At 51.9% G+C, this 26,610-nt stretch overlaps 1 protein-coding gene across 4 annotated transcripts; it reads left to right on the top strand.

The window, feature by feature from the left end:
- The first annotated feature begins 1,390 nt into the window (after positions 1-1,390).
- Positions 1,391-25,713, top strand: ODAD4 (outer dynein arm docking complex subunit 4). Of its 4 annotated transcripts, none has more exons than XM_047758191.1 (12): positions 1,391-1,611; positions 4,407-4,538; positions 4,790-4,940; positions 6,161-6,222; positions 6,514-6,679; positions 8,106-8,330; positions 8,504-8,711; positions 14,723-14,809; positions 16,307-16,503; positions 20,267-20,367; positions 22,125-22,209; positions 25,003-25,713. In XM_047758191.1, the coding sequence occupies exons 1-12, from the start codon at positions 1,498-1,500 to the stop codon at positions 25,542-25,544; spliced, it is 2,070 nt and encodes a 689-aa protein (XP_047614147.1). In that variant the 5' UTR covers positions 1,391-1,497; the 3' UTR covers positions 25,545-25,713. The 4 variants fall into 4 exon arrangements, with proteins under 4 accessions (XP_047614147.1, XP_047614148.1, XP_047614149.1 ...); XM_047758193.1 differs by lacking the exon at positions 1,391-1,611 and adding an exon at positions 1,636-1,922; XM_047758192.1 differs by lacking the exon at positions 4,407-4,538.
- The last annotated feature ends 897 nt before the right edge of the window (positions 25,714-26,610 follow it).

Genomic DNA, 26,610 nt, shown 5'->3' with positions numbered 1-26,610 from the left:
ACATATTTTCATGTGCTAATTGATTTTCCATTTATCTTCTTTGATGAAATAACTTAAAATCTTTTGGTCATTTTGTATTTATTTGTCTTATTACGGAGTTATAAAAGCTCTTCATATAGTGTGGATACAAGTTCTTTGACAGGTAGATGTTTTGCAGATATTTTATCCCAGCCTGTGGCCAGTCTTGATTTTCTTTCTTTTTTGTCTTTTCTAGTCGAATTCATTAACCACTGAGCCATGACAGGAACTCCCTTTTGATTTTCTTAGCAGTGCCTTTTAGAAGAATAAAGGATTTTCATTTTGATGACATCCAATTTATTTTTTCAAAAAAAAAAAAAAAAAAAAAAGGACTTCCCAGAATTTCCGTCGTGGCACAGTGGAAATGAACCCGACTAGGAACCATAAAGTTGTAGATTCTATCCCTGGCCTCGCTCAGTGGGTTATGGATCTGTCAATGCCGTGGGCTGTGGTGAAGGTCGTAGACGCGGATCCAATCCTGCGTTGCTGTGGCTATAGCTAGGCCGGCAGCTGTAGCTCCAACTGGACCTCTAGCCTGGGAACCTCCACATGCGCCCCGCCCCTCCAAAAAAAGCAAAAAAAAAAAAAGGAATTCCCATTGACCGGTTGGTTTGGATCCCGTGTTGCCAGGAACTTCCAAATGTGGCAGGTGCAGCCAAGAAAAAATAAATGAAAGTAAGAAGTACTTCGACCCCTAGCCTGGGAACTTTCATATGCCACAGGTGTGGCCCTAAAAGGACAAAAGAAAAAAAAAAGTAAGTGAAGGTAGTAAACCTAGTTCACCTTTGGGGGGGGGGGGCTGGCAGGGAGAGTGGGGGAATGGGCAAGGATGTCAACTAAGGACTTAATGAAGTGTGAGCCTGCGACTAGCAGGGGCTCACTAAATGTGTTAAATTGAAGGTTGAACCCAGCGTTCTCACGTGACCTTATGCAAATCATCACATCCCAAAGGTTTTATCTTCACATTCACTTTGCAGACGCAAATTTTAAGGCTTAGAGCCCTTACGTGCCCAGCACAGGGTCACACAGTTAATGAGTGTAACTCAGCCCAAGTAATCAGACTCCAAAATCCGTGCTCTCTCCTGATAGTGGTACTTGTGCAGCGATCTTTGCCACGTATGCCTTATCCCTCTTTGGAATTCTGCCTCCAACCTTCTTACTGTTTTCCTGGCTGTCAACTCCGAAAGCATTGCAACCGGAAGAACTCGCAGAAGTTATTAACAGCCAACACTGCCGGGCGCACCCGGTTAGCAGCCCCAGGCCACGCGCTGATCACAACTAGCCCGACGCGAGTCTGCCTGGGCGCATGCACAGGCTGGCGGCGGTTGCGCCAGGGCTCAACCTCGTACGAGAGGGCGGGGCCGGAAGTCGCCCTATGTCTCCTAGTTGCTAAGAGACAGAGCTTCCAAAAGCCAGACGGAGGTTCGCAGGCTTTCTTTCCTTCCTTTCTCCCGTTTAGCGTCTCCGAATCCCGTTTCCATGGCGGAGCAAGAAACTAATGGCTTGCGAAGCACCTTTCCCTCTTATATGGCGGAGGGCGAGAGGCTGTATCTATGCGGGGAGTTCGCTAAAGCCGCCCATAGCTTCAGCAACGTGAGTTGGACCCTGCCACTGAGGTCCTGATGATGCCTGAAGGACCGCATTGTCTCCTTTATTCCATTGTTAGTGATTGATGCACTACTATCATAGATGAGTCCTTATTTGGCCATTTTCTACTGGTTCTCATCTGCATTCTGACTGGTTGTTAATAATCATCCTCTGCATTAACAGTGACCTTGTCGCCTACTTTTTTACTCAAATGTTTCGTGATTGGCCTCATTCCACAGGGCGGCCTCAATTTCCCATCATTGCCTGGGAGACAACTTGCCGAAGTGAAGTCTCTGGAACATGGTTGCTTATGGAAGGTGGTCGGTCATTAAATAACGAACATTGTAAAATGTTATTGTAGGAGTTCCCTTGTGGCACAGGGCGTTAAGGATCCAGCGCTGTCACTGCAGCAGCTGGGGTCGGTTCAGTCCCTGCTGGAAGAACTTACACATGCCCCCGGTGTGTGTGTGTGTGTGTGTGTGTGTATGTGTATGTGTGTGAGGGGGCGAGTTACCCTAGAATAAATCGCTCCATGCTGTTGAGTGAAGATTGAGTGCTGTTTTAGGATACCAGCATACTGCTGAGTGGCAAGCTTATGGGGGAGGTGCTGTTACTACTCCATTTTACAGATAAGGAAAGTGTTCTAGAAGTTGAATAACATGCCCAGGATCACTGGACTTAGCAAAGGGCAGAGAAAGAACTCAAACCCAGGCACTTGACTCCAGTGCTGAGGGGCTAGCCACTTTATACTACTGTACTCTCTCCCAAGTAAGCTATGGGGCATTTTGTGATGATTTCTTTTACAATAAATGGCCTGCCTCTTATTAAAAATTGGAGTAGGAGTTCCCGTCGTGGCTTAGTGGTTAACGAATCCAACTAGGAACCATGAGGTTGCGGGTTCAATCCCTGGCCTTGCTCAGTGGGTTAAGGGTCCGGCGTTGCTCTGAGCTGTGGTGTAGGTTGCAGATGCCGCTCGGATCCTGAGTTGCTGTGGCTCTGGCATAGGTCTGTAGCTATAGCTCTGATTTGACCCCTAGCCTGCGAACCTCCATGTGCCGCGGTAGCAGCCCAAGAAATGGCAAAAAAGACAAACAAACAAATGAAAAAAAAATTGGAATAGTGGGATAGCCCTCTAACCTGCCTCAAGATTTCCTTTAAAGTCAAGCTTCTCAATGGCTACCTAGAGTCTTTTGTCCCTTTGATCACCAACCACACCCTAAAACCAGAAATAATTGATCAGATGGGCCAATGAATGAGTCCAGGAGCCTTGCCCCCACCCATTCTCCTCTTTCTGGATCATGTTTCATCCAGGAGAAGCTCAGTTAGAAAAGAATACCCCTAAAGGCCTTTTCTATGAAAGAAAGTAGCTACTTCCTTTTCCTGGAAGAGTAGGAAGGTTTTAGGGGTGTTTACAGTCTGATGCCTCAGGCAGGACAGTACACTGCAGACCACGGCAACAATCTCAAACAGAAGGAGGAAGGACTTGGGGAGTAGGGAAGCATTCTGCTCCCCCTTTAGGGCCAAATCATGGTTTCAGTTTTCCTAGCGTTTTCATCTTCATCCCCAGAAATGGTGACTTATTCTCAAGAAGGTGTGTAAAAAGAGAGGGCATGCGGAACGGTTGACAAAAATGGCAGACTGTCCTAAAATCCATTTTGTTAGCCTTCAGCATGCTTAGTCTTTGTGTACTAAGTAGCTTAGCCTTTGATTAGTATTTTGAGTGTGTTGCATAGCCGTTTCAGGTTCGTGGTCGAACTTGTCACGCACCAAATACCCTAAGATTCTGAGTGAACCAAAGGAATCCCCAACGCTCAGAGAAATTCAGTATATTCACAGAGTAGTTTATTTTCTTTCTTTCTTTGCTTTTTAGGGCTGCACCCATGGCATATGGAGGTTCCCAGGCTAGGGGTCGAGTTGGCGTTACAGCTACCAGCTTACACCACAGCTCACGGAAATGCTGGATCTCAACCCACATGCGGCCAGGGATTGAACCCGCAACTTCATGGTTCCTAGTCAGATTTGTTTCTGCTGAGCCACAACGGGAATGCTCCCAGAGTAGTTTTTTCTCCAAATCTCAACATGTGGCTTCTACAACAGCTTGTGATTTGACCGTGTTCAAGAAGAGCCGTGGAGTTCCCTGGTGGCTCAGCAGGTTAACAATCTGGTGTTGTCACTGCTATGGCTCAAGATCACTGCTGTGGCCAGGGTTCAGTCCCTGGCCCAGCATGCTGCAGGTGCAGCCAAAAAAAAAAAAAAGTAAAGAAGAAGTATGAAGTATGTTTATAAGAAAAAAAATTTTAAATTAAGAAGAGCCACATGCAGATAACCTACTTGGCTGAGCAGAGATCAGTGTTGTGCCGCTTTTGGTCTCAAAAGCTCCAAAGAGGAGTTCCTGTCATGGCTCCGTGGTTAATGAATCCAACTAGGAACCATGAGGTTGCGGGTTTGATCCTGGGCCTTGCTCAGTGGGTTAAGGATCCGGCGTTGCCATGACCTGTGGTGTAGGTCACAGACGTGGCTCGGATCTGGCACTGCTGTGGCTCTGGTGTAGGCCATTGGCTACAGCTCCGATTAGACCCCTAGCCTGGGAACCTCCATATGCCATGGGTGCCGCCCTAGAAAAGGCAAAAAGACTAAAATAAAATAAAATAAAATAAAATAATAAAAAGCCCTGAAGACCTGTGTGCTGGCCTGCGTAGTCCCCTTGAAACTCTGGCAGGAGGGTTTGGGCTGCTGTGTCCAGTCCTGCTTCTTACCTTGCCCTGCCTGCTGCCTTTTGAGCAGAGTGGTTCCTTTCTCAGGCTCTTCACCTTCAGAATGGAGATAAGAACTGCTTGGTTGCCCGGTCCAAGTGCTTCCTCAAGATGGGAGAGTTGGAGAAATCCCTAGCAGATGCTGAGGCTTCACTCCAGGGCGACCCGACCTTCTGCAAGGTGACCGCGAGGGCCAGAAGACTTGCTCTTGGCTTTCATCACTGCCGCTACCTGCAGCAGCCTCTGCTCAGCAGGGGTTGAAGAACCAGCCAGATTACCTGGAGTTTACTGCCGTTTTCCTTCGTTCCTTGCCTAGCTCTCTGCCCCTGAATCCCAATACTGACCCTCAACCCAGGGACCCTCTGTTCCACCACACCTGGGTCCTAGAAGGCCTCGTCTCTTCTCCTTGATTTGACATCCTCTCGTTTCAGGGGATTTTACAAAAGGCCGAGACCCTCTACACCATGGGAGACTTTGAATTCGCCTTGGTGTTCTATCATCGGGGCTACAAGCTGAGGCCTGATCGGGAATTCAAAGTTGGAATCCAGAAAGCCCAGGAAGCCATCAACAACTCAGTGGGAAGTGAGTGACCGTGGGGCCTATGCCCTTATCCAGGAAGCCTCTTGGAATTCTTGGGTTTGGAGGAAGGCCTGAGGTACCCTGGAGGAGCCGCCACTACCTGGACACAGGGAACCCCAAGCTTGGATTTGGCAGGTCATGATTTTGTTGAGGATTAGGAACTGCCCTCTGGGGAGATCAGTCCCTGATCCAGGGTACTGAGCCCTGCGATGTATGGTGACATCTCTTCAAAGCCAGATGAGAAACACCTGAACTGGACAAATAGGCTGCTGCTGCTGCTTCTTTTTTTTTTTTTTTTTTTCATTTTTTTAGTTTTATTGAAGTATAGTTAATTTACAATGTCATAGTAATTTATACTGTACAGCAAAGTTATTCATTTATACATATACACACATCCATTCTTCTTCTTTTTTTTTTTGTCTTTTTAGGGCCACACCCATGGCATATAGAGGTTCCCAGGCTAGGGGTCTAATCGGAGCTATAGCTGCCGGCCTACACCAGAGCCACAGCAACGCCAGATCTGAGCCCTGTCTGTGACCTACACCACAGCTCACGGCAACGCTGGACCCTTAACCCATTGAGCAAGGCCAGGGATCGAACCTGTAACCTCATGGTTCCTAGTCAGATTCGTTTCCGCTGCGCCATGATGGGAACTCCCACACATCCATTCTTTTTCAGATTCTTTTCCAATAAAGATTATCACAGAATGTTGGGTAGAGCTCCCCATGTGCTATAGCAGGTCCCTGCTGGCCAGTCATTCCATATACTCAGTGCGCATGTGAAGGAGGCTTCTACCTGACCTGGTGTCATCGGGTAGAATGAGGTCCTGAGCGCAGCCTTCCCTGGTCTTTGGCTTCCTCCCTGACCGTGTATGCACCAAGGGCTGGCTCTGCTCAGCAGCTTATTGGGGGGCAGGGCTTAGGCTGGGGAGCTTGCCACTGTGGGTGGCAGAGTGTGGAAATGGAGTGCTTCCGCTGGTGGCCAGGACCTTCCTATGTTTGGAAATCTGGCTGCCATGGCCTTGGGGTGGTGGAGGTTGCCTAGCTCCTGGGAGGGTGTTAAGCCACACAGCCTGTACCATTTTCATGCTTGGCTGGCACAGGCTTAGCTTTGCTACACCCTCCACCATCCTCCTGCCAAAGGCAGCTATTTCCACATAAAAATATGTGGTAAGTTATGCTTGGGGGCCTGGACACCCTGAGGCCCAGCTTCTCTCCTTGCAGGTCCTGCTTCAATTAAGCTGGAGAACAGAGAGGACCTGTCCTTCTTAAGCAAGCAGGCTGAGGTAAGTGCCCTGGCTGACTCCACCTCCCTCAGAAGGCAGAGGCCACATGTGCTTGAGGAGTACAAGTCCGAGTGGCCCTGGTGCCTGGGAGTGATGCGCTCCTGCCCAGCAGGGCAGTCAAGACTCTGTGCCCGCTCCCGAGGGGTCTTAGGAGTGTAGCTGTTCCCAGACCAGACACACTCCATGGTTCTCAGTCTGCAGGGGTCCTGGGGGACGGGGGGAGGTCTGGCCTTGACTGGGTGGTCCGGGCTCCTTTTTGAGGCTCTGTTGGCCATTGCTTCGTTTTCCCAGAGGATGCAAGCCCAGCAGAAGGCTCATCCGGTGAGACAGTTCTTATACCACCCCAAGAGGGAGTCCAAGCGGAAGGGCTCCCTCAAGAGTGAGAAGATTGTCCGCCAGCTCCTGGGCGAGCTCTACGTGGACAAGGAGTATCTGGAGAAGCTCCTGTTGGATGAAGGTTTCCGACGCCTTGTTTACTGCAGGGCACTGGGACTTGGGGCTTCTGGGGTGGATGCTTAGTGCACGAGCCGGAGGCAGAGCCTGTCCTAGGACATTTGCCAACACGTTCCTCTCGACAGGTTTTGCTTGCATTTGCATTTTACAGATAAGGGAACTGCGCATAGGGTAAATAATTCAGGGACGTGCCTCTTGTATTTGAATCCAGGAAGCTCAGTTTCAGAACCAGTGATCCTCAGTGCTGTGGTGTCTTGGGAGGGAGAAATGCGAGAGATTTGGGTTTCTTTACCACCCTGGTCCCGGAAGAGGCATCTCGAGGCTTCAGTCTGTACAGAAGCAAGGGAATCCAGCCAGGAATGTTGGAAGGGCATCAAGGCTAGTGGAACTGGACTGTCCTGACACTTCATCTATTCCAATCGCTCCTTTTATCCCTAAGGAAAGAGAGACCCTGAATGGGGAGAGACTTGTCCAAGGTGACAGGCAAGTTAGTGGTGGAGTGGACAGCAGAGCCCAGGCCTCCTATTGTCCAGTCCAGCGCCCCGTCCATCATAGCGTGCTGGCAGTGACAGGAAGTAGGACAGAGCCTGGAAATGCGTGTCTCATCTAAACGGGGGTGGTGGAGGTATTGCCATTAGCTGTTAAGCTGGAACAGGGATCACCCTTGACTCAAATAACTTTTCTCCAGAACTGACTTCCCAAGGTCACGTGCCAGATTCCCTGTAGGCTGTGTCTCTGGGGCAGCTTCACTGCTGGCATGTCTCCTCCTAACAGGCCTTTCCTTCCCTGCAGAGGACCTTCTGGGGAGGAAAGAGGTGCTCTGAACATGACCCAAGTGGCCTTGCAGCTTTGTTCCGGCTCTAATCCCTGGTCAGGCAGATGGGCAGAGCTCGGGGCATGCCTCATGTGCCGTCAGCTCCCAGCTGACACTGGCCCACTCGGCACCTGGGGACTCGCTTGGCTCTGGCAACCTGGGCCAGGTTGTACATTTATACTCCGTCTTCTCTGAGCACACCGCTTGAAATAAGGGGGTCCCAAGGACGGGGCCTTTTCAGAAAACTATCTACCACCTGCCCCCCCCCCCCACTTTTTTTGGCTGCACTTGTGGCATGCATAAGTTCCTGGACCAGGGATTGAACCTGTGCCACAGCAGTGACAATGCCAGATCCTTAACCCGCTGTGCCACCACAGACCTCCCAGTTGCCCCTTCTGTTAGTCTTGCCATAAGGGGCCTGTACCGTGGGAGCTGAAAGGGGGGCTCTGGCCTCATCTGGACCCAGAGAGACCCACTTTTCCACCCCTGTGCTCTTGCTTTCATTGCTGTTCCTCAGTCCCCGGATAGAGGTCCCCACCAGGAGACCCTTAGCCGAGGGGCCGCGACTCCCTTAGATGCCTGTTCTAGTTGGTTCCTCCCACACCCTTCCCCACAGACTTGATAAGAGGCACCATCAAGCACGGCCTGACTGTGGAGGACCTCATCATGACAGGCATCAACTACCTGGACACTCGCAGTAACTTCTGGAGGCAGCAGAAGCCCATCTACGCCCGGGAGCGGGACCGGAAGCTGATGCAAGAGAAGTGGCTGCGGGACCGCAAACGCCGCCCCTCACAGACAGCCCACTACATCCTCAAGAGCCTGGAGGACATTGACATGTGTGGGTGGTGGCCTCAGAAGAGTGGGTCCTGGGCCAGGTGGGGTCGGAGCCACGGAGCAGCCTGGGCCCCTGGCTTCGCTGGCCTGTGGGTGGTCTCTGGCGGGGAGGTGGGCTCTCCCGTCAGCCGGTCCGGTGGCTGCTCCCTGCGCCACATCACCTCTTTCCCTTCCCAGTGCTAACCAGTGGCAGTGCTGAAGGCAGCCTTCAGAAAGCTGAGAAAGTGCTGAAGAAGGTTCTGGAATGGAGCAAAGAGGAGGTGCCCAACAAGGATGAACTGTTAGGGAACTTGTACAGCTGCATAGGGAACGCCCAAATGGAGCTGGGGCAGATGGTGGCAGCCCTGCAGAGCCACAGGAAGGACCTGGAGATCGCCAAGGAATAGTGAGTCCTGAGAGTGCTTGAAGGCCAAGCGCAAGGCCTGTGGGCTTCACTGAGGCCTGGGCTGGGGCTGCTGGTGTCTGAGCGCCTGCTTTCTGCCCTGCATGCCTGAGGTGGATTCCCCTGGAGGGAGTAGCCACCCCCCTAGGACAAAGGGACACCTAGGCAGTCAGCTTTTTTGCCACAAAGAGGAAGGTAGTGGCCCCAAACTCCAAAAAGCTCCCAGTGGTTTGGCTCCTAGGAATATATTTTTTTTTATCACCTCAACAAGCATTTATCAAGTCCAGACATGCCAGGTGCTGCTGGCATTGGGAACACAATGGTGACCAGATACAAAGTTCATTTCCTTGCAGATGTAAAACAAAGCAAGGTCACAGTTGCGTTCAATGTCATGGGGAAAAAGTCCAGGACACAGTGCGGAGAAGCGCCCTCCAGGAGGGCCTGACGGGGTGTGGGTGACTGGGGCTGTGACTGGCTCCTGCTCAGTTCTACCCAGGTCCCAGTTCTGAGCCCCTCTCAGTCTCCCAGCACCCCGCTTCTACTCAGGTCCGCCCGCGTCCCTCTCCCTGCCTCAGCTGCTCCCACATGACACGCTGCTTTTCACGCATCAGCTCTCTTTTCCTTGCTGACAATAGGCCTTGGTCCCTCACTGCCTGCAGATTAAAACCGAATGCCTTTTCCTGGCCTAAGGGTGCTCTTGGACCCTACAGCCCTCTGAGGTCAAGTCCAGAACATTCCTGCCTCCTGCCCTCTCTTCCTTGCTCCAAGGAGCCCTATAAGCTGTTGGTCCATTCCCACTTCATTTCTCGCCTGCCTCCACCGTGCTGGGCAGGAGTCTTACGTATTGGCCATTCCAGAAGTAGAAAACAAGCAGACAAGCAGCTTTGGAGACAGACTTGACTTTGATTCCTGCCTTTGGCACTTAGAAGCTGTGTGGATTTGATTAAGTTGCTCGCTTTCTCGTTTCCTCATCTCTAATGAAGGCTTCATAATACCAACCCAGGGAGTTCCTGTTGTGGAGCAGCGGAAACGAATCTAAGAAGCATGAGGTGGCAGGTTCGATTCCTGGCCTTGCTCAGTGGGTTAAGGATCTGGCGTTGAGCTGTGGTGTAGGTGGCAGACACGGCTAGGATCCCAGGTTGCTGTGGCTGTGGCATAGGCCAGTAGCTGCAGCTCCAATTCGACACCTAGCCCGAGGAACTTCCATAGGCTAGGTGCGGCCCTTAAAAGCAAAAAAAAAAAAAAAACCCCACAAAAAAACCACACAAAAAAACCTCAGTTCCCATTGCAGTGCAATGGGATCAGTGGCATCTCTGCAGTGCCAGGGCGCAGGTTTGATCCCTGGCTCGGAACAGCAGGTTAAAGGATCCCACATTGCTCCAGATGTGGCATAGGTTGCACCTGGGGCTCGGTTCTGATCCCTGGCCCGGGGATTCCATATGTTGAGGGGCGGCCAAAAGAGAAAATAATAACAGTAATAGTATTGGCTGACAGAATTCTGTGGGTGAAATAAACTAAGTATATATAGTACTTTGGATCTAACTACCTAAAGATGTATAAATCTTATTGCCATTCCTCCCAGGCTTCACCCTCGCATGTGCAGTGGATTCCAAGGCCTTTCTCTTGGATATTCCACAGGAACCCCAAATTCAGCATGTCCAAGGTGGAATCCCTCACCTTTCTTCCCAACCTCCTGCTCCGGCATTCCCTATCCATGAGGGTGGCACTGTTGGCTGCTCAGTGCCCAGGAAGGAGCCCACATGGCTTCCGGACACCCCCTTCCCTCCCTGCCCTCGCCAGCGCACCCGTCCCCCAAGTCTGGCCCGCCACCGCCCGTCCCCTTGCTCTGCAGCACTTCCCTTTGCTTTCCCTCCCACAGCTCAGCCCAGACTTCCTCCCTGCTTGCGTCTTTCTTCTGGCCTAGGTTTCTGGCCGCCTACCTGGCCCTTTTGTGCAAAACAAACCCAGTGGGTGACATCCAGCAACCGGTTCTGCTCAGCTCAGACCACACTTCCTGACCCAACTAATCCTGACCTCTGCTGACATGGCCCTCTCTGGGCCCCTGAGCAGCACCTCACAGCTCTGCTTCTGCTCAGCCTTCTTTTTCCAGCCCTTTCTTCATCCATCCCTTCCCAGCCCATTCTTCAATTGTTTTTTTTTGTTGTTGTTGTTTTTGGTTTTTTTTTTTATTGCTTTTTAGGGCCGCACTCAGAGCTCATGAAGGTTCCCAGACTAGGAATCCAACCAGAGCTGTAGCTGCTGGCATACACTACAGCCACAGTAACTCGAGATCCGAGCCGCGTCTGCGACCTACACCACAGCTCACGGCATTGCCTGCCAGATCCTTACCGACCCCCTGAGCGAGGCCAGGGATCGAACCCACAACCTCATGGAGCCTAGTCAGGATCGCTAACCACTGAGCCACAAAGGGAACTCCCTTTCTTCAGTTGTAAATAAGTGTTTGCCTTGGGGAAAAGCCTTCCATACGCCCCAGAGTGATTTAGCAGCCCCTCCGCTGTGCTCCCTCTCCACCCTCCACCAGCTTCCTGTCTGCCCTGTTAGACCGTGGACGTGTAAGTTCCCTTTCTCTTCCCAACACCTGCCACGTGCTGGGCTTAAAATGAATGTGCACTCAGTGGCTGATTTAGGTAAACAGGTGTTCCTGAAACAATGTTAGTTCCTTTTCCACGTTGACACACAGGCTCCCGGTCATAGCTGTGAGTCTTACCTGTGGGCCCACCTGCTCCCTCAGTCGAATCAGCACCCCTCCCCCACCTCTGCCTGCCACCCGCCCCCCCCCCAAGCCTACCATCCTTCAAGGGGCAGCTCAACGCCCGACATGTCTGAGTAGCTTCTTGAGGGCCCCCAGCCCTCATTTCTTTCTCTGAATTCTCCATAGGTGAGTTGATTGGACGCTTTCTCAGTCCCATTATTGTTGTCTTAGTACATGTCGTTATTATGAGTAAAGCATTTCAACTTATTTACTCACACCGTACATAGCAGGGCACCCACTCTAGAAGGGGAGGCCGACATCAGAGCAGCAGATTGTGGCCGAGGAGCCAAGAGAGAGGAGCTGACGGGGGCCTCGGAAAGGAGAGTGGACAAGGGTGAGGGAGGGGGGGCACCCTAGGCAGGGGGGCAGGGCAGGGGTGGAGGATTCGGGCAACCCGCAGATAGTGCGGTGGGGCCGGGCACCAGGGCTGGTGGGGAGCGGGCAGACGAGAGGCCGGGGCCAGGCTGAGATGGGAGGACCGGAGCCGCAGGTGGTAAAGACCGATGGCATTTGTCTGAAGGGTTGTACTTGACCCAGACCTGTGTGGTGCTGAGAACAGAACCCTCCCCCCCCCCAACACCATCCCCCTCACTTTCCCGGGGCCACGCTTGGACGTGTCCTCCTGGGCCCTTTTCAATGTATGCATCCTACAGATTTACAGACTTGTGCACATGTGTAGGATTTTTAAACCAAAACCAACTCATTTCTGTGGGTTGTTTTTTTTCCCTTAAGAATGTGTCTTGGAAAGGACCGTCTCATTCTTTGAATGGCTTCATAGAAAGGTATTTCAGCACCCCAGTAACTTAAGAAACTACCTCCTTGTGGGCAGACACTGAGGCTGCTCCCTTTTGCCACCACACACAGGGCTCCAGTGAGACTGCTGGTGAGCCCGAGTGTGTCTGCGGGCAGAGGAAAGGCTTAGTCAGATTTGCCCGTTAGAACGCAGGCCCAGCCACCTTGGGGAGAGTGAATCAGAGCAGAGCTTCGTGGAAGACAAGGAGGTCTGCCAGCTTCATGACTGCTGAGGGGTGGAGGGAAGTGGGGGACCTTGCCCTGGAAGAGAGAGAGGGAGGGAGGGCTGGGGCTGGGGGAGGGCTTTCTTGGTTTACCGGTTGGGAAGGAGGTATTTTTAACAGAGAGATCAGAATGTTCACGTGGTAAAAGTAAAGAACCAGTGTAGGAGTTCCCCTTGTGGCACAGGGGAAACGAATCTGACCAGGAACCATGAGGTTGCGGGCTCCATCCCTGGCCTCACTCAGTGGGTTAAGGATCCGGCGTTGCCGTGAGCTGTGGTGTGGGTCGAAGATGTGGCTCGGATCCTGTGTTGCTGTGGTGTAGGCTGGCAGCTGTAGCTCCGATTAGACCCCTAGGCTGGGAACCTCCATATGCTGCGAGTGTGGCCCTGTGCAAAAAAAGAACCAGTGTAGGGAGCAGTTGCCTTTTCTTAATAAATCTCTCTTTTCTGATGACACAGGGATACTGAAAAAAAGATGTGAATAACATGGATAATTTTTTTCTTTTTAGGGCCACACCTGTGGTATATGGAAGTTCCCAGGCTAGGGGTCAAATCGGAGCTGCAACTGCTGGCCTATGCCACAGCCACAGCAATGCTGGATCCTTAACCCACTGATCGAGGCCAGGGATCGAACCCACATCCGTATGGATACTAGTCGGATTCATTACCGCTGAGCCACAATGGGTGGCTCATTCCCATGGGTAATCATTGTTAACAGATTACATTCTGTATATGTATATTTTAAGAGTGCCCACTTTTTATTCATTTATCTATTTTTTGGTGATTTAAAACAACACATTTACTAGTTGTGGAGGTTGGACGTCTGAAGGCAGTTTCACTGGCCACAGTCAAGGTGTTGGTAGGGCCACACTCCTTCCCGAGGCTCTAGGGGAGAGTCTGTTTCCTTGTCTTTACCAGCTCCTAGTGCTGCATGGACTGCACTCCTCAGCTCCCAGGCCATCCTCCATTGTCAAAGCTTCGAGCACAGAGTTCCCACTGTGGCCCAGTGGTAGCGAATCTGGATAGTATCCATGAGGACATAGGTGTGATCCCTGGCCTCGCTCAGTGGGTTAAGGGTCCAGCGTTGCCGTGAGCTGTGGTGTAGGTTGAAGACGTGGCTGGGATCCCGTGTTGCTGTGGTGTAGGCTGGCAGCTGCAGCTTCAGTTCAACCCCTAGCCCAAGAACTTCCATATGTAGCAGGTGCTACATTTGTTTTTGCCCTAAAAAGCAAAAACAAAAACAAAACAAAAAATCAAAGCTTTGAGGAGTTTCTGTTGTGGCTCAGCGGCTAAGGAACCCAACTAGGATGCACGAGGTTTGATCCCTGGTCTTGCTCAGTGGGTTAAGGATCTGGTGTTGCCTGTAGCTGTGGTGTAGGTCGCAGATGCGGCTTGTATCCTGAGTTGCTGTGGCTGTGGTGTAGGCTGGCAGCTGTAGCTCTGATTGGACCTCTAGCCTGGGAACCTCCATATGCCTCAGGTGCAGCCCTAAAAAAGCAAAATAAATAAATAAAAATCAAGCTTTGAGCACAGCTTCATGCTTCAGGCCCACACATCTACTTTTAACACAAATGGGGCAGTAGATGTTGTCCATGCTCCCATACCTGACTTTTTACTATATCAGGGACTTTTTTTATACACAAAAATCACACTGGTAACTTTTAGATTGTTTCCACTGTTTATTCTTAACCAGTGCTTTAATGAGTGTTCTTGTCACATTATGTTCTGGAGGTAAATTCCTAGAAGGGGAGTTGCTGGACCAAAAGGCTCTCTTTGTTTTTGTCTCTTTGTTTTGCTTTTTAGGGCCAAACCCGAGGCATATCGAAGTTCCTAGGCTGGGGTTTGAAGCAGAGCTACAGATGCCGGCTACACCGCCACCATAGCAATGCAGGATCCGAGCCGTATCTGTGACCTACACCACAGCTCACAGCAACGCCAGATCCTTCACCCACTGAGTGAGGCCAGGGATCAAACCCGTTCCTAGTCCAGTTCGTTAACCACTGAGCCATGAAGGGAATTCCCTAAAGGGGCTATCTTCACAAGCTGTTGCCTGTTTGCCCTCCAGAGAGGTCCCGATGATGTCCATTCCCAGCCACGGGGCACGAGAAAGCCTGAGTATGGCAGCCTTGCCAGCCTAGGCACGGTCCCTCCAGCTGGCCCCTGCCTTTGCCTTCTTCCCAGTTTCCACAGTGCCTGGAATGGGCTTGTCTTGTTTCTTTCCCACAGCGATCTTCCTGAAGCCAAGTCCAGAGCCCTGGATAACATTGGCAGGGTTTTTGCCAGAGTTGGGAAATTCCAGCAAGCCATTGACACGTGAGTGCCCAGGGACTGCCCCCTCCCCACTCTTGGGACGGGACAGCCCACCCTCACAGTGGACTCCCTGCCTGGGACAGAAGGCCAGGCAAAGAGGCATCAGAAGACCTGAATTTGGCCCCTGGCTTTGCTAGGTGACCATGGGCTGGCTGCTTTGTAAACTCCGGGGCTCATCAATTAAATTCATTAATAGAAGGTAATCAGCATTTTCTCCCAATTTCCTAGTGACAAGAGTCACGTGGGGCACTCATTAGACGTACGTGTTTCCTGGACCTCTCCCCTGGAAATTCTTATTCTGCAAGTCTGGGCTGGAGCTCAAGGAATCGGTTTTTAACAAGGACTCCAGGTAGTCCTTACCTCTGGGCAAGTTCAGGAATGGGTGGCCTGTTGACTTCTGGAAGCTCTGCTGAGCTTTTCCCGTGACTATGCTGTCACGTGGGGTCACTGGGAATGGAGGCTGAGCTCCCCGGAAAGCTTAATCGCTCGACTTTGATGTTCATCCCTGGGGCTTGGCCACCTGCTCCAGTGGGAGACTCAGTCCCAGAAGGCTCAGGGGAGGGCCTGAGCCGGAGAACCGCCTGTGCCTAGAGAGCCAGCTCCTTGAGCCCACTGGCTTCGCACAGGGTGAAACTGTCCTCCAGGCCCTCGCTGCTTGACTAAGATAGACTTGCTGGGAGTTCTTCTGTGGTGCGGCGGGATAAGGCTCTGGCATTGTCACTGCAGTGGCTTGGACCTCTGCTGAGGTGCAGGTTCAATCCCTGGCCCAGGAATTTCCACATGCCCCAGACACAGCACAAAAATAAATAAATAAATAAATAAATAAATAAATAAATAAATAAATAAATAAATAAAGCAAGAGAACTTAAAAAAAAAAGATAGACTTGCTCACCAGAGCCTTCTGTTGCAGGTCACTTGTTTTCCTGAATGGTCCCTGGTGCCTTTGTGCCAAAAGGCAGTGGACTGTCCAAGTTCGCCGGCCATTCCTAGCTCTTTATAGTAAATATGCTCTTAACAGTAAAATATTAATTTGGGAGTGCCTGCTGTGGCACAGAGGGATCTGCAGCATCTCTGGAGTGCTAGGACACGGGTTCAATCCCCGGCCTGGCACAGTGGGTTAAGAATCGGGTGTTCAGAATTCCTGTTGTGGCACAGCAGAAATGAATCCAGCTAATATCCAATCCCTGGCCTTGCTCAGTGGTTTAAGGATCCAGGGTTGCCATGAGCTGTGGTATAGACTGCAGACACAGCTCAGATCCCACATTGCTGTGGCTGTGGTGTAGGCCGGCAGCTGTAGCTCTGCTTGGACCCCTAGCCTGGGAACTTCCATATGCCACAGGTGTGGCCCTAAAAAGACCAAGATAAATGAATAAAATAAATACACAAAGAAACGTAGTAGTCGGAGAATAGGCTTTTTTCTGACAGCATAGGAAACTTGGCCTCCTTTGGCCAAGGGCAGAGCCTGAGTGGGAGAAGCTGAGCGCTTTTTCATGTCTCCAGGTGGGAGGAAAAGATCCCTCTGGCCAGAACCACCCTGGAGAAGACGTGGCTGTTCCATGAGATCGGCCGCTGCTACTTGGAGCTGGACCAGGCCTGGCAGGCCCAGAATTACGGCGAGAAGTCCCAGCAGTGCGCCGAGGAAGAAGGGGACATCGAGTGGCAGCTGAATGCCAGTGTTCTGGTGGCACAGGCGCAAGGTATGACCCCATTGAGAACCATGCTACCTTTCCCAGCCCTCAGGCCCTGCTGTCACGCCAGGGTCAGGAATGCTATGGGCTGAACTTATCATCCCAGTGTATCTGTGCCCAGATGAATGCAGATTCTGAGGGTGGGGATAAACCCCTGTGTTTTGACCGGTGTGTGGCACTCCCTACTTTAAGTTAAGCTCCCAGAGGGCTTGGGGGCCCAAGAGCTGCCCTGCCCCTTGAGGAACTCAGCTGCAGAGCAGCAGAGCACTGTGTTGTCATCAAAACAGCTCCACCCTTCTTGCCTTGAACTCTTTACAGGTGCATTCTTGCATTGATTTATTTGTTTCGGTCTTTTTAGGGGCTGCTCCTGCGGCATATGGATGTTCCCAGGCCAGGGGTCTAATCGGAGCTACAGGTGCCAGCCTACGCCACAGCCACAGCAACACGGGATCCGAACTGTGTCTGCAATCTACACCAGAGTTCATGGCAATGCTAGATCCTTAACCCATAGGTCAAGGCCAGGGATCGAACCTGTGTTCTCATGGATACTAGATAGATTCGTTACTGCTGAGTCCCAGTGGGAACTCTGCCTTCTTGCATTTAATCACTGTGCAAGCCAGTGATGGAGGCATTGTCCTCATCTTATAGATGGGAAAACTGAGGCTCCAGGGGCTCGGCAGACTGCCCCAGGTCCCATGTGGGAACTTTTTAGGGTGATAGAAATATTCTAAAACTGGGTTGTGGTGATCTTTGCACAAGTCTATATATTTACAACAAATTATTACACTGTATACTTACAAATGGGTGAATTTTGTAGTATGTGAATCACATCTCAATAAAGTTGTTAAGGAGTTCCCATCATGGCGCAGTGGTTAACGAATCCTACTAGGAACCATGAGGTTGCGGGTTCGGTCCCTGGCCTTGCTCAGTGGGTTAAGGATCTGGTGTTGCCGTGAGCTGTGGTGTAGGTCACAGATGCGGCTCGGATCCCATGTTTCTGTGGCTCTGGCGTCGGCCGGTGGCTACAGTTCTGATTAGACCCCTAGCCTGGGAACCTCCATATGCCGTGGGTGTGGCCCTAAAAAGACAAGAAAAGAAAATAAAAATAAAAGAATAAAAAACTGGTAACTGTTTCCTGCCTTCATGTCTGGGAAGCAACTTTTAAGCAGCAACTCCTGATGGGAGTTCCTCCTGTGGTGGAACAGGATCGTTGGCATCTCCGGAGCACTGGGACAAAGGTTTGATCCCTGGTCTGGCACAGTTGATTAAGGATCCTGTGCTGGGAGTTCCCATCATGGTTCACTGGTAACGAATTGGACCAGTATCCAGGATCCTGTGTTGCTGCACCTGCAATATATATTCAAAGCCAGGGCTCAGATCTGATCCCTGGCCAGGGAACTCCGTAGGGCACGGGACGGCCAAAAAAGAGCAACAAAAAAATTCCCTGGTGGCTCATGGCTCAGCAGATTAAGGATCTGATGTCACTGCAGCAGCTCAGAATGTTGCTATGGCGAGGGTTCAGTCCCTGGCCTAGCAACTTATGCATGCCACAATTGCGGCCTAAAAAGAAGCTGACGGAGACGGGAACTCTGAAGGGAGGGGGCCAGTGAGGGGCCAGATCCATAGGGCCTCACGGGTCTCGTTACACACCATAGATTCTTTTCTTTTTTTTTTTTTTTGTCTTTTTGCCATTTCTTGGGCCACTCTCGCGGCATATGGCGGTTCTCAGGCTAGGGGTCGAATCAGAGCTGTAGCTGACGACCTACACCACAGCCACAGCAACACGGGATCCGAGCCGCGTCTGCAACCTACACCACAGCTCATGGCAACGCCAGATCCTTAACCCACTGAGCAGGGATCGAACCCGCAACCTCATGGTTCCTAGTCGGATTCGTTAACCACTGCGCCATGGCGGGAACTCCCACACCATAGATTCTTAAGAACACCCACTTGAAAACTTCCAACTGAGGAAGATGTGATCACTGTTTCCTGAACGCTTTCCCATATCCTTTAAGCTGAAGGGGAAATGGGATATGCCCTCCCCGGGGGTTGATGTTGTCCTGAGCACCACCACCCCCCCCTTTTTTTTTGCTTTTTAGGGCCTCACCCGCGGCACTTGGAGGTTCCCAGGCTAGGGATCGAATTGGAGCTACAGCTGCCAGCCTATGCCACAGCCACAGCCATGCCAGATCTGAACTGCATCTGCCACCTACACTGCAGCTCGAGGCAACGCCGGATCCTTAACCCACTGCGAAGGCCAGGGATTGAACCCTCAACCTCATGGTTCCTAGTCGGATGCGTTTCCGCTGTGCCACAACAAGAGCTCCCTCTCTCGTGTGGTCTTATTGGGCCCTGAGGGCCTCTGGAAAAACAGGCCACTCACTGCTGGTCTCAGTAGCCCCCTCTAGGGTGGGAACATCAAATGCAGCAGCTTGGGAGCCACTGGGTTGTGGAGGCAGCACAGCCGAGAAGGCAGATCTTGGGCTCTGGGCCTCCTGGCAAAGCCACTGTCTGCCTCAGTGTCGCCCTCCGTAGAGAGGCCTGGGTACAGTCGCACCTATAGGGCTGGTGGGAAGAAATAAGGCAGTATTTCTCAGAGTACACGCTTAGGAACTAGCATGTCGTGAGCACTCCAGAAACACTGGTTCCTTCCTGCCTGCCCTCTCCTCAGCTTCCCATTAGTGTTTCTAAAAGTGATGAGAAACAATTACAGTCCTTGGAAAAGCCAGTTTATAGCTCAACAAAAATGTAGATAGAGGAGTTCCCATCGTGGCGCAGTGGTTAACGAATCCGACTAGGAACCATGAGGTTGCGGGTTCGGTCCCTGCCCTTGCTCAGTGGGTTAAGGATCCGGCGTTGCCGTGAGCTGTGGTGTAGGTCGCAGATGCGGCTCGGATCCCGTGTTGCTGTAGCTCTGGCGTAGGCCGGTGGCTACAGCTCCAATTGGACCCCTAGCCTGGGAACCTCCATATGCCGCGGGAGCGGCGCAAGAAATAGCAAAAAAAGACAAAAAAAAAGAAAAAAAAGAATGGGAGTTCCCATCGTGGCTCAGTGGAAATGAATCCGACTAGGATCCGTGAGGTCACAGGTTTGATCCCTGGCCTCGCTCAGTGGGTTAAGGATCTGGCATTGCCGTGAGCTGTATTGTAGGTCACAGATGTGGCTCAGATCCAGTGTTGCAGTAGCTGTGGCATATAGGCTGGCAGCTGCAGCTCTGGTTCCACCCCTAGCCTGGGAACTTCCACAGGCTGTAGGTGTAGCCATAAAAAGAAAAAAAAGTATGGCTCTGTGGAGTTCCCTGGTGGCTCAGCAGGTTATGGATCCAGCGTTGTCCTTCCTGTGGCTCCAGTCACTGGAGGTTTGATCCTTGGCCCGGGGAATTCCACATGCCATGGATGTGGCCAAAAAAATAGATAAAATACTGATCTCCTTTTCTGGAACAATCTAAAATTAGAGCAAGATGGAGTTGCCCCCCACCCCCACCCCGGCTCTGGAGACATGCTATGCGCAGACTCCTTCCCTCATGATGCCTTTGCACCTGAAATCCAAGGCCTCAGTTTCCCAGGTTCTGGTCCTTAGGGGTGAGGTGGCCCAGGAATGTCTAGAAAAGGTGGTACTGGGCAGCCCAGGGATGCTGCCTGAGGCCTGGCAACTCCTGGGGCAGTTTGAAGCTCGGGAGAGCCAGAGTCGGCCCCAGGCCTTAGGGGCCCCTGAGCATCGTGCAACCCTGTGTCACAACCTCCCTGTGCTGTGTCTCCTTCCTGCTCTCCAGTGAAGCTGAGAGACTTCGAGTCAGCCGTGAACAACTTTGAGAAGGCCCTGGAGAGAGCCAAGCTCGTCCACAGCAATGAGGCACAGCAGGCTATCATCAGCGTGAGTCCCTCCCACCCTGGGCCAGCTCTGGGGGTCGGGATAGGGCCGGCAGGGCCCTTGGCCCCTCAGCCATAGGTGTTTATCACCCACAATCACAGGGCACATTCTAGATATGGCAGGGACTTGCCAATATTTGTTACTGCCATTGGTTCATATAGCAACCCCATACACACACTTTTATTTGAAAAAAGACAAAAATAGAAATGAAAGGATTTTTTTTTGTCTTATTGCCATTTCTTGGGCCGCTCCCACGACATATGGAGGTTCCCAGGTCTAATCGCCAGAGCCATAGCAACGAGGGATCCGAGCCGCATCTGCGACCTACACCACAGCTCACAGCAACACTGGATCATTAACCTTCCGAGCAAGGGCAGGGACCGAACCCGCAACCTCATGGTTCCTAGTCGGATTCGTTAACCACTGCGCTACAACGGGAACTCCTAGAAATGAAAGTTTTATAAAACATATTACCTTTATTATGGATGCTGATATTTCTTAGTCTATTCTATTTTATTTTATTACCTTGCCCATGACTTATGGAAGTTCCCAGGCCAGGGGTCCAAACCTGTGCCACAGCAGCAACCCAGACTGCTGCAGTGACAACGCCAGAGAGTTAACTCTCTGTGCCACAAGAGAGCGCCCTTTTTTCCCCTTTTCAGCCACACCTGTGGTATATGGGGGTTGAACTGGTGCTGCAGCTGGGGCCTATGCCACAGGCACCGCAACACCGGATCCGCCAGCTCCATGTGAGACCAATACCACAGCTCATGGCAATGCCGGATCCTTAACCCACTGAGCAAGGCCAGGGATCGAACCCACATCCTCATAGATAATAATCGGGTTCATAACCTGCTGAGCCACAGTGGGAACTGCTGGTTTCTTTTCTTTCATGCTGGCCGTGACCTCCTAAAGTGCTTTTAGGACTTGCAATTTGGAAACTGCCAGCCCCTCCCACCAGGAGACAAGAAACCAGTGTGATGGTCTCACTCACTTGCCCACACCTGCAGCCATTTAGAGCAAAATAAATGAAAAGTACATAGATTTCCTCCCATGGTGCAGTGAGTTAAGAAACTGACTACAGCGGCTTGGGTCACTGCAGAGGCGCAGGTTCAAATCCCAGCCCAGCACAGTGGAATAAAAGGATCAGGCATTGCCACATCTGTGGCGTAGGTCTCAGCTGGGGCTTGAATTTAATCCCTAGACTTGAGCCCCTTTACTGATTTGTCAAAAGGAGATTAGGGGAGCTGCCAGGGTTGCCGTCGTGGCTTGGTGGTAATGAACCCGACTAGTTCATCCCTGGCCTCGCTCAGTGGGTTAAGGAGCCTGCGTTGCCACGGGCTGTGGTGTAGGTCGCAGACTTGGCTTGGATCCCTCGTTGCTGTGGCTGTGGCGTAGGCCAGCAGCTGTAGCTCCGATTAGACCCCTAGCCTGGGAACTTCCATATGCTGCTAGTGTCGCCCTAAAAAGAAGGAAAAAAAAAAAGTGGAATCAATGGACAGACATAACCCTGAAATATAGGCCCAGGCCCGAGGGAAAAGAGTTTGAGTTACCATGTATCTCTCATACCACGTAGTGTGAGGAATTCCAAGTCCACGTTAGCAATTAACCTCAGGGCAGGAGTCTTCAGAGGAGCTGGGAGAAAGGGGTGTGGGGGCGGTTGGCAGATCCTGCCTTCAGGGGCTTGGGGCTTGGTGGAGAAAGGACAGGTCTGGTTTCACAGAGTGTTAAGAGTTTACCGGCACCTCTGCCGCCCACAGGCCTTGGATGATGCCAACAAGGGCATCATTGAAGAGCTGAAGAAAACCAGCTACAGGGACATACTCAAAGATAAGAAGGAGAAAGGTGAGTTTTTGGAGACTCCCCCTGCTTTCCTTTTGGCCACTTTCCTGCCGCTGCTGTAGTGAGGATGGGGGTGCAGGGGAGGTTAGCACTGCCCACTGAGCAGGCCCCCAACTTTCCTGGTCGGGGCAGGAGAGGGAGACCTCAGGCTGGGGTCAGAACCCATTCTGTCTGCCCTGAGTGTATCATATCTGTTGAGCACTTGTCACGTGCCAGGAAGGTGTGAGATTTGGAGAGAGAGAAGCTTGGCCCCTGCCCTGGAGGAGCCCACAGCTCGGTGGGAAAGCCAGACAATTAGAATTGCAGGTGACCCGGACTCCTGCTGGGAGAGCCCAGGCGGGGGCGCCCAGTTCTGGCGGTGGGTAGGGAGCGCTTCCAAGAGGGAGAATCTTTCTCTTCAAGCTCCCAAAGATGCTCAGGAGTTTCCAGGTATGAGGTGGAAGGCTGAGGGCGTGTCAGGCAGGAAACAGCAGGAGCAAAGATGGAGGCAGAATGACAGTAGCTTACCCTGTGGGGACTCTTACCACCTGCCAGATGCTGGGTTCAGTGTCGCACAGAAGGATCTCAGGGATTTCCCATTGTGGCTCAGTGGGTTAAGAACCTGACTAGTATCCATGAGGATGCAGGTGTGATCCCTGGCCTCCATCAGTGGGTTAAGGATCCGGTGTTGCCGCATACTTCAGTGAAGTTCACAGATGCAGCTCGGATCTGGCGTTGCCCTGGCTGTGGTGTAGGCCAGCAGCTGCAGCTCCGTTTGACCCCTAGCCCAGGAACTTCCATATGCTGCAGGTTTGGCCATTAAAAAAAAAAGAAGTGGAAGGATCTCACTTGGTCCTCACCACCTAGGAGGTAGTTACGGTTTGGCGGGCACTGGAGCCAGAGTGATCTGCCCTGGTCACACAGCAGTCTGACTCAGAGCCACATTCTCCCCGCTGTGGGCAGCTGCTCTTCAGGGCCAGCAGTGGGTAGTGCAGGGGGCCTGTGGGCGAGCCAAGGTGCAGAGGCAGCCGATCTGGCTTTAACACATTCTTTCTCCTGAGGGCTCCAGGGAGTAGAGGGGCCTTGGATCACTCCCTGGCTCTGCGCTCCCATGGAAGGACTGAGGGAAGAGGAACTGGTCGGGAATCCAGGCCCCACAGAGTGGACAGGGACCAGGGCCCCAGAGGGGAGGGGGTGATAAGAGAAGCTGATCTCCACTCAGAGTTTCGTGTGTGCCAGGCAGTCTTCTAAGCTTTATACGCCGCAGCTCATCCCATCCCTCCCAGAGCACCGTGAAATAAGGAGCACTGTGAAATGAGAGGCACCATGAAATAAGGTTTTATTGATAAGGGCACGGAGGCAGAGGGGCTAAAGTCCCACAGCAGTTTCCAGTCTGGCTCCAGAATCCTTGCTTTCACCAAGGTTCTACACTGCTGCTTTCTGTCACAAGCCACATGGCAATGGAGGGGTGCTAGGCTGGGCTTCCGGCTCCTGAAGCCCGCTCTGATCCAGGCACAGCAGCAGGAACCTGGGCATGGGGTTCCTGGGCACCGGAGCAGCCAGAAGACAGTCCTTTATATCCAGCGCCTGCCATGGGGTGGCCGGATCCCCTCAGAAATCTGCCTCTGCCCCCACACACCTTGGAGATGCTCTCAGAAGCCTCAGGAGCGATCATGTGGAAAAAATACAGCAGGGAAACAGCAGAGGCTCCAAGCATCCTCCCTCCCTTGGCTGACCGGGTGCTGAGGAAGAGGCTGTCCTGGAAGGCCCTGGGGTCAGTGGCAGCTGCTGGGCACTTCCCTCTCTGGACAGCAGGGGGCAGCATTGCATGTGTCTTCATAGCCAAACCCTGGCCTTTTCCTGCTCTGAACTCGAAGCCCCTGTAGATGCCTTAGAAACTGAAACTTCGGCTTCCAGGAAGAGAAAGTGGAGGAGATTCAGGAGAAGATTGCTCGCTTTTCTCTAGCTGATAAAAACAAGGAGCAAGGATGCCTTGGGTTGTAAAATAGCTCTCCATCTGAACTTCCAGCTAACAGTCTCCTCACATTTCTCAGGGGCCAGCCCAACAAATGATGATTGTGCTTCCTCGGGTCAAAGCAATGCAGAAAGAGGATGTTAGAGAAGGGAAGCCTCTGTGCTTTTCCAGCACCTGTGTTAGATCTTTTTGGGAAAAAAGAATGTGGTCTGGAGGTAGACTGTCCTGGGTTCAAATTGGTTTTGTTTTTTTTTTTTGTCTTTTGTCTTGTTGTTGTTGTTGTTGCTATTTCTTGGGCCGCTCCCGCGGCATATGGAGGTTCCCAGGCCAGGGGTTGAATCGGAGCTGTAGCCACCGGCCTACGCCAGAGCCACAGCAACGTGGGATCCGAGCCGCGTCTGCAACCTACACCACAGCTCGCGGCAACGCCGGATCTTTAACCCACTGAGCAAGGGCAGGGACCGAACCCGCAACCTCATGGTTCCTAGTCGGATTCGTTAACCACTGCGCCACGACGGGAACTCCCTGGGTTCAAATTGTGACTCTGTCAAGTGTGCATCTGAAGTCTGACCATCGTGTGTGATTTCTCCTTCGTCAGTCTCAGGTCCCTTGACTGCAAACTTGAATCAGTGACCCTGTGCAATTTTATGATGACCAAATGGTATAATCTATGCCGCTCACACGATGCCAAGGAACAGAGCTGGCACTCAGTAAATGAGCCCCTTTCTCTTTTCGGAAAGGGGTTCTCTCTCAGAAACACAGGCCCCCACAGGCCGGGGTTCTCCCAGGCCCAGAGACAGACAAACTTTGACCTTTCTCTCCTCCTTTCTCATGTTTTTCAGAAGACGTGTTGGACAATACATCAGCAAAGGAGAAGGAAGCGACAAGGAGAGTGAGAGATGAACCCGAGAAGGTGATGAAGCGGTGGGAGCACGAGCAAATGGAGACTGAGAAAGAGATGGAAGGTGACCTGTCTAAGGACACCCTGGGGATCGCAGCCAGTGGACAAGAAGGACATGATCAGAGAGGAGCCATAGAAAAAGCCAGCCCCTTAAGGAGAACAGAACAGGCAGCGATGGGGAGGGATCCAGGAGAGGCTGCCAAAGAACACTTGGGAGAAGCAGGCAGAACACTATCCGAACTGAAGAGAGGAGAAACGAGAGAAATTTACAGGAGGCCTTCAGATCTGGACCAAAACCTCTCAGAGGAATTAAGCACAAGGGAACCGGAAGTCCTGGAGAAGAAACTTTCAGAAACCGGCAGAGGAGAGTCGGAAAGGTTGGAGAAAACAGAATCGGAAGAAATAGGAGAAACGGAAAACACTGAAGAAAATACTGAAGAAATGAAAAAAGACGAGAAGGAAGATGAGGTAGCCCTGGAGTAGGCATTAGGATCGGGATGCTGGGGTTCACAGGGACCGTGGAGGTCTTATTAAACCGGACCTTCACGCTGAGTTCTGTCTCTGCTAGAAAAACACATGCACTGGGTCCCCCAGGTCATCTCTGTCTCTTTTACTGTTTTCCCTTGAAATACGTAGCTTTCACTCTCACAAATCCCGAGTCAATTATTTTGCCTCCTCACCCCCACCCAGTCTTGGAAGAGCCAGAGAGAGTGAGTGAGTGGGCCCGGCCCCACTTTCCCAGCAGAACCCTGATGTTCGGACTAGGTGAGAGATACAAGACCCCCGAACAAGGCCAGACTGGGACCAAGGTATGGAAGGTGTCCTGCCCCAGGCCCTGTCCAAAGAGCTCCTGGGAGAAATGAGAAAGGTGCTCAGAGGAAAGGCTCTCAGGGAGTTCCTCTTGTGGCTCAGCGGAAGTGAATCTGACTAGTATCCATGAGGACGCAGGTTCAATCCCTGGCCTCTCTAAGTGGGTTAAGGATCCAGCATTGATGTGAGCTGTGGTGTAGATCCCAGACATGGCTCGGATCTGGTGTTGCTACAGCTCCAATTTGACCCCTAACCTGGGACCCTCCATACGCCACAGATTTGGACCTAAAAATCCAAAAAAAAAAAAAAGGAACAGTTTCAGGAGAAGGAAGAAATGGGTGAGCTCTAGGGAACTCAAAACCCTTAAGGAGGGGAGGACAGAGAAAGGCCTGGGAGTAGAGGTACATCTGCCCAGCTGCTGGCCATTGGTTCATCTTGCTGAGTACCTACTGTGTGCAGAGGACTGTGGGAGGCTTTCTGGAAGAAATAAGGATGAGACCTCTCATCCATCACATAGTGAAGGCAGCCTACTTGTAAACCCCTAAGCCTGGAAAGCCGAATGAAATGCACGCTGGCTCTGGTGGGACGCTGGGCTCTAGGACCCAGAGGGAGAAGGAAGGTGTCTGCCCCAGGACTGTGGGAGTAGGAGCTGCAGCTGATCCCACCTCCGCCACCATATAGTCAAGTAAACCGTTGTCTGCAAGGCTGTTTTCTCACACCTGAGGTTTATATGGGTACT

Source organism: Phacochoerus africanus, chromosome 14, assembly GCF_016906955.1.
Source record: "Phacochoerus africanus isolate WHEZ1 chromosome 14, ROS_Pafr_v1, whole genome shotgun sequence".
Lineage (NCBI taxonomy): Eukaryota > Metazoa > Chordata > Mammalia > Artiodactyla > Suidae > Phacochoerus > Phacochoerus africanus.
Note: the sequence above shows the minus strand (reverse complement) of the source record. Positions and strands in the feature narration are given on the sequence as shown.

Coding starts and splice junctions, on each gene's coding strand:
- ODAD4 (XM_047758191.1), top strand. CDS start 1,498: ATGGCGGAGCAAGAAACTAATGGCTTGCGAAGCACCTTTCCCTCTTAT. Junction 1,612..4,406: donor CCGCCCATAGCTTCAGCAAC/GTGAGTTGGACC, acceptor TTCCTTTCTCAG/GCTCTTCACCTTCAGAATGG. Junction 14,810..16,306: donor TTCCAGCAAGCCATTGACAC/GTGAGTGCCCAG, acceptor TCATGTCTCCAG/GTGGGAGGAAAAGATCCCTC.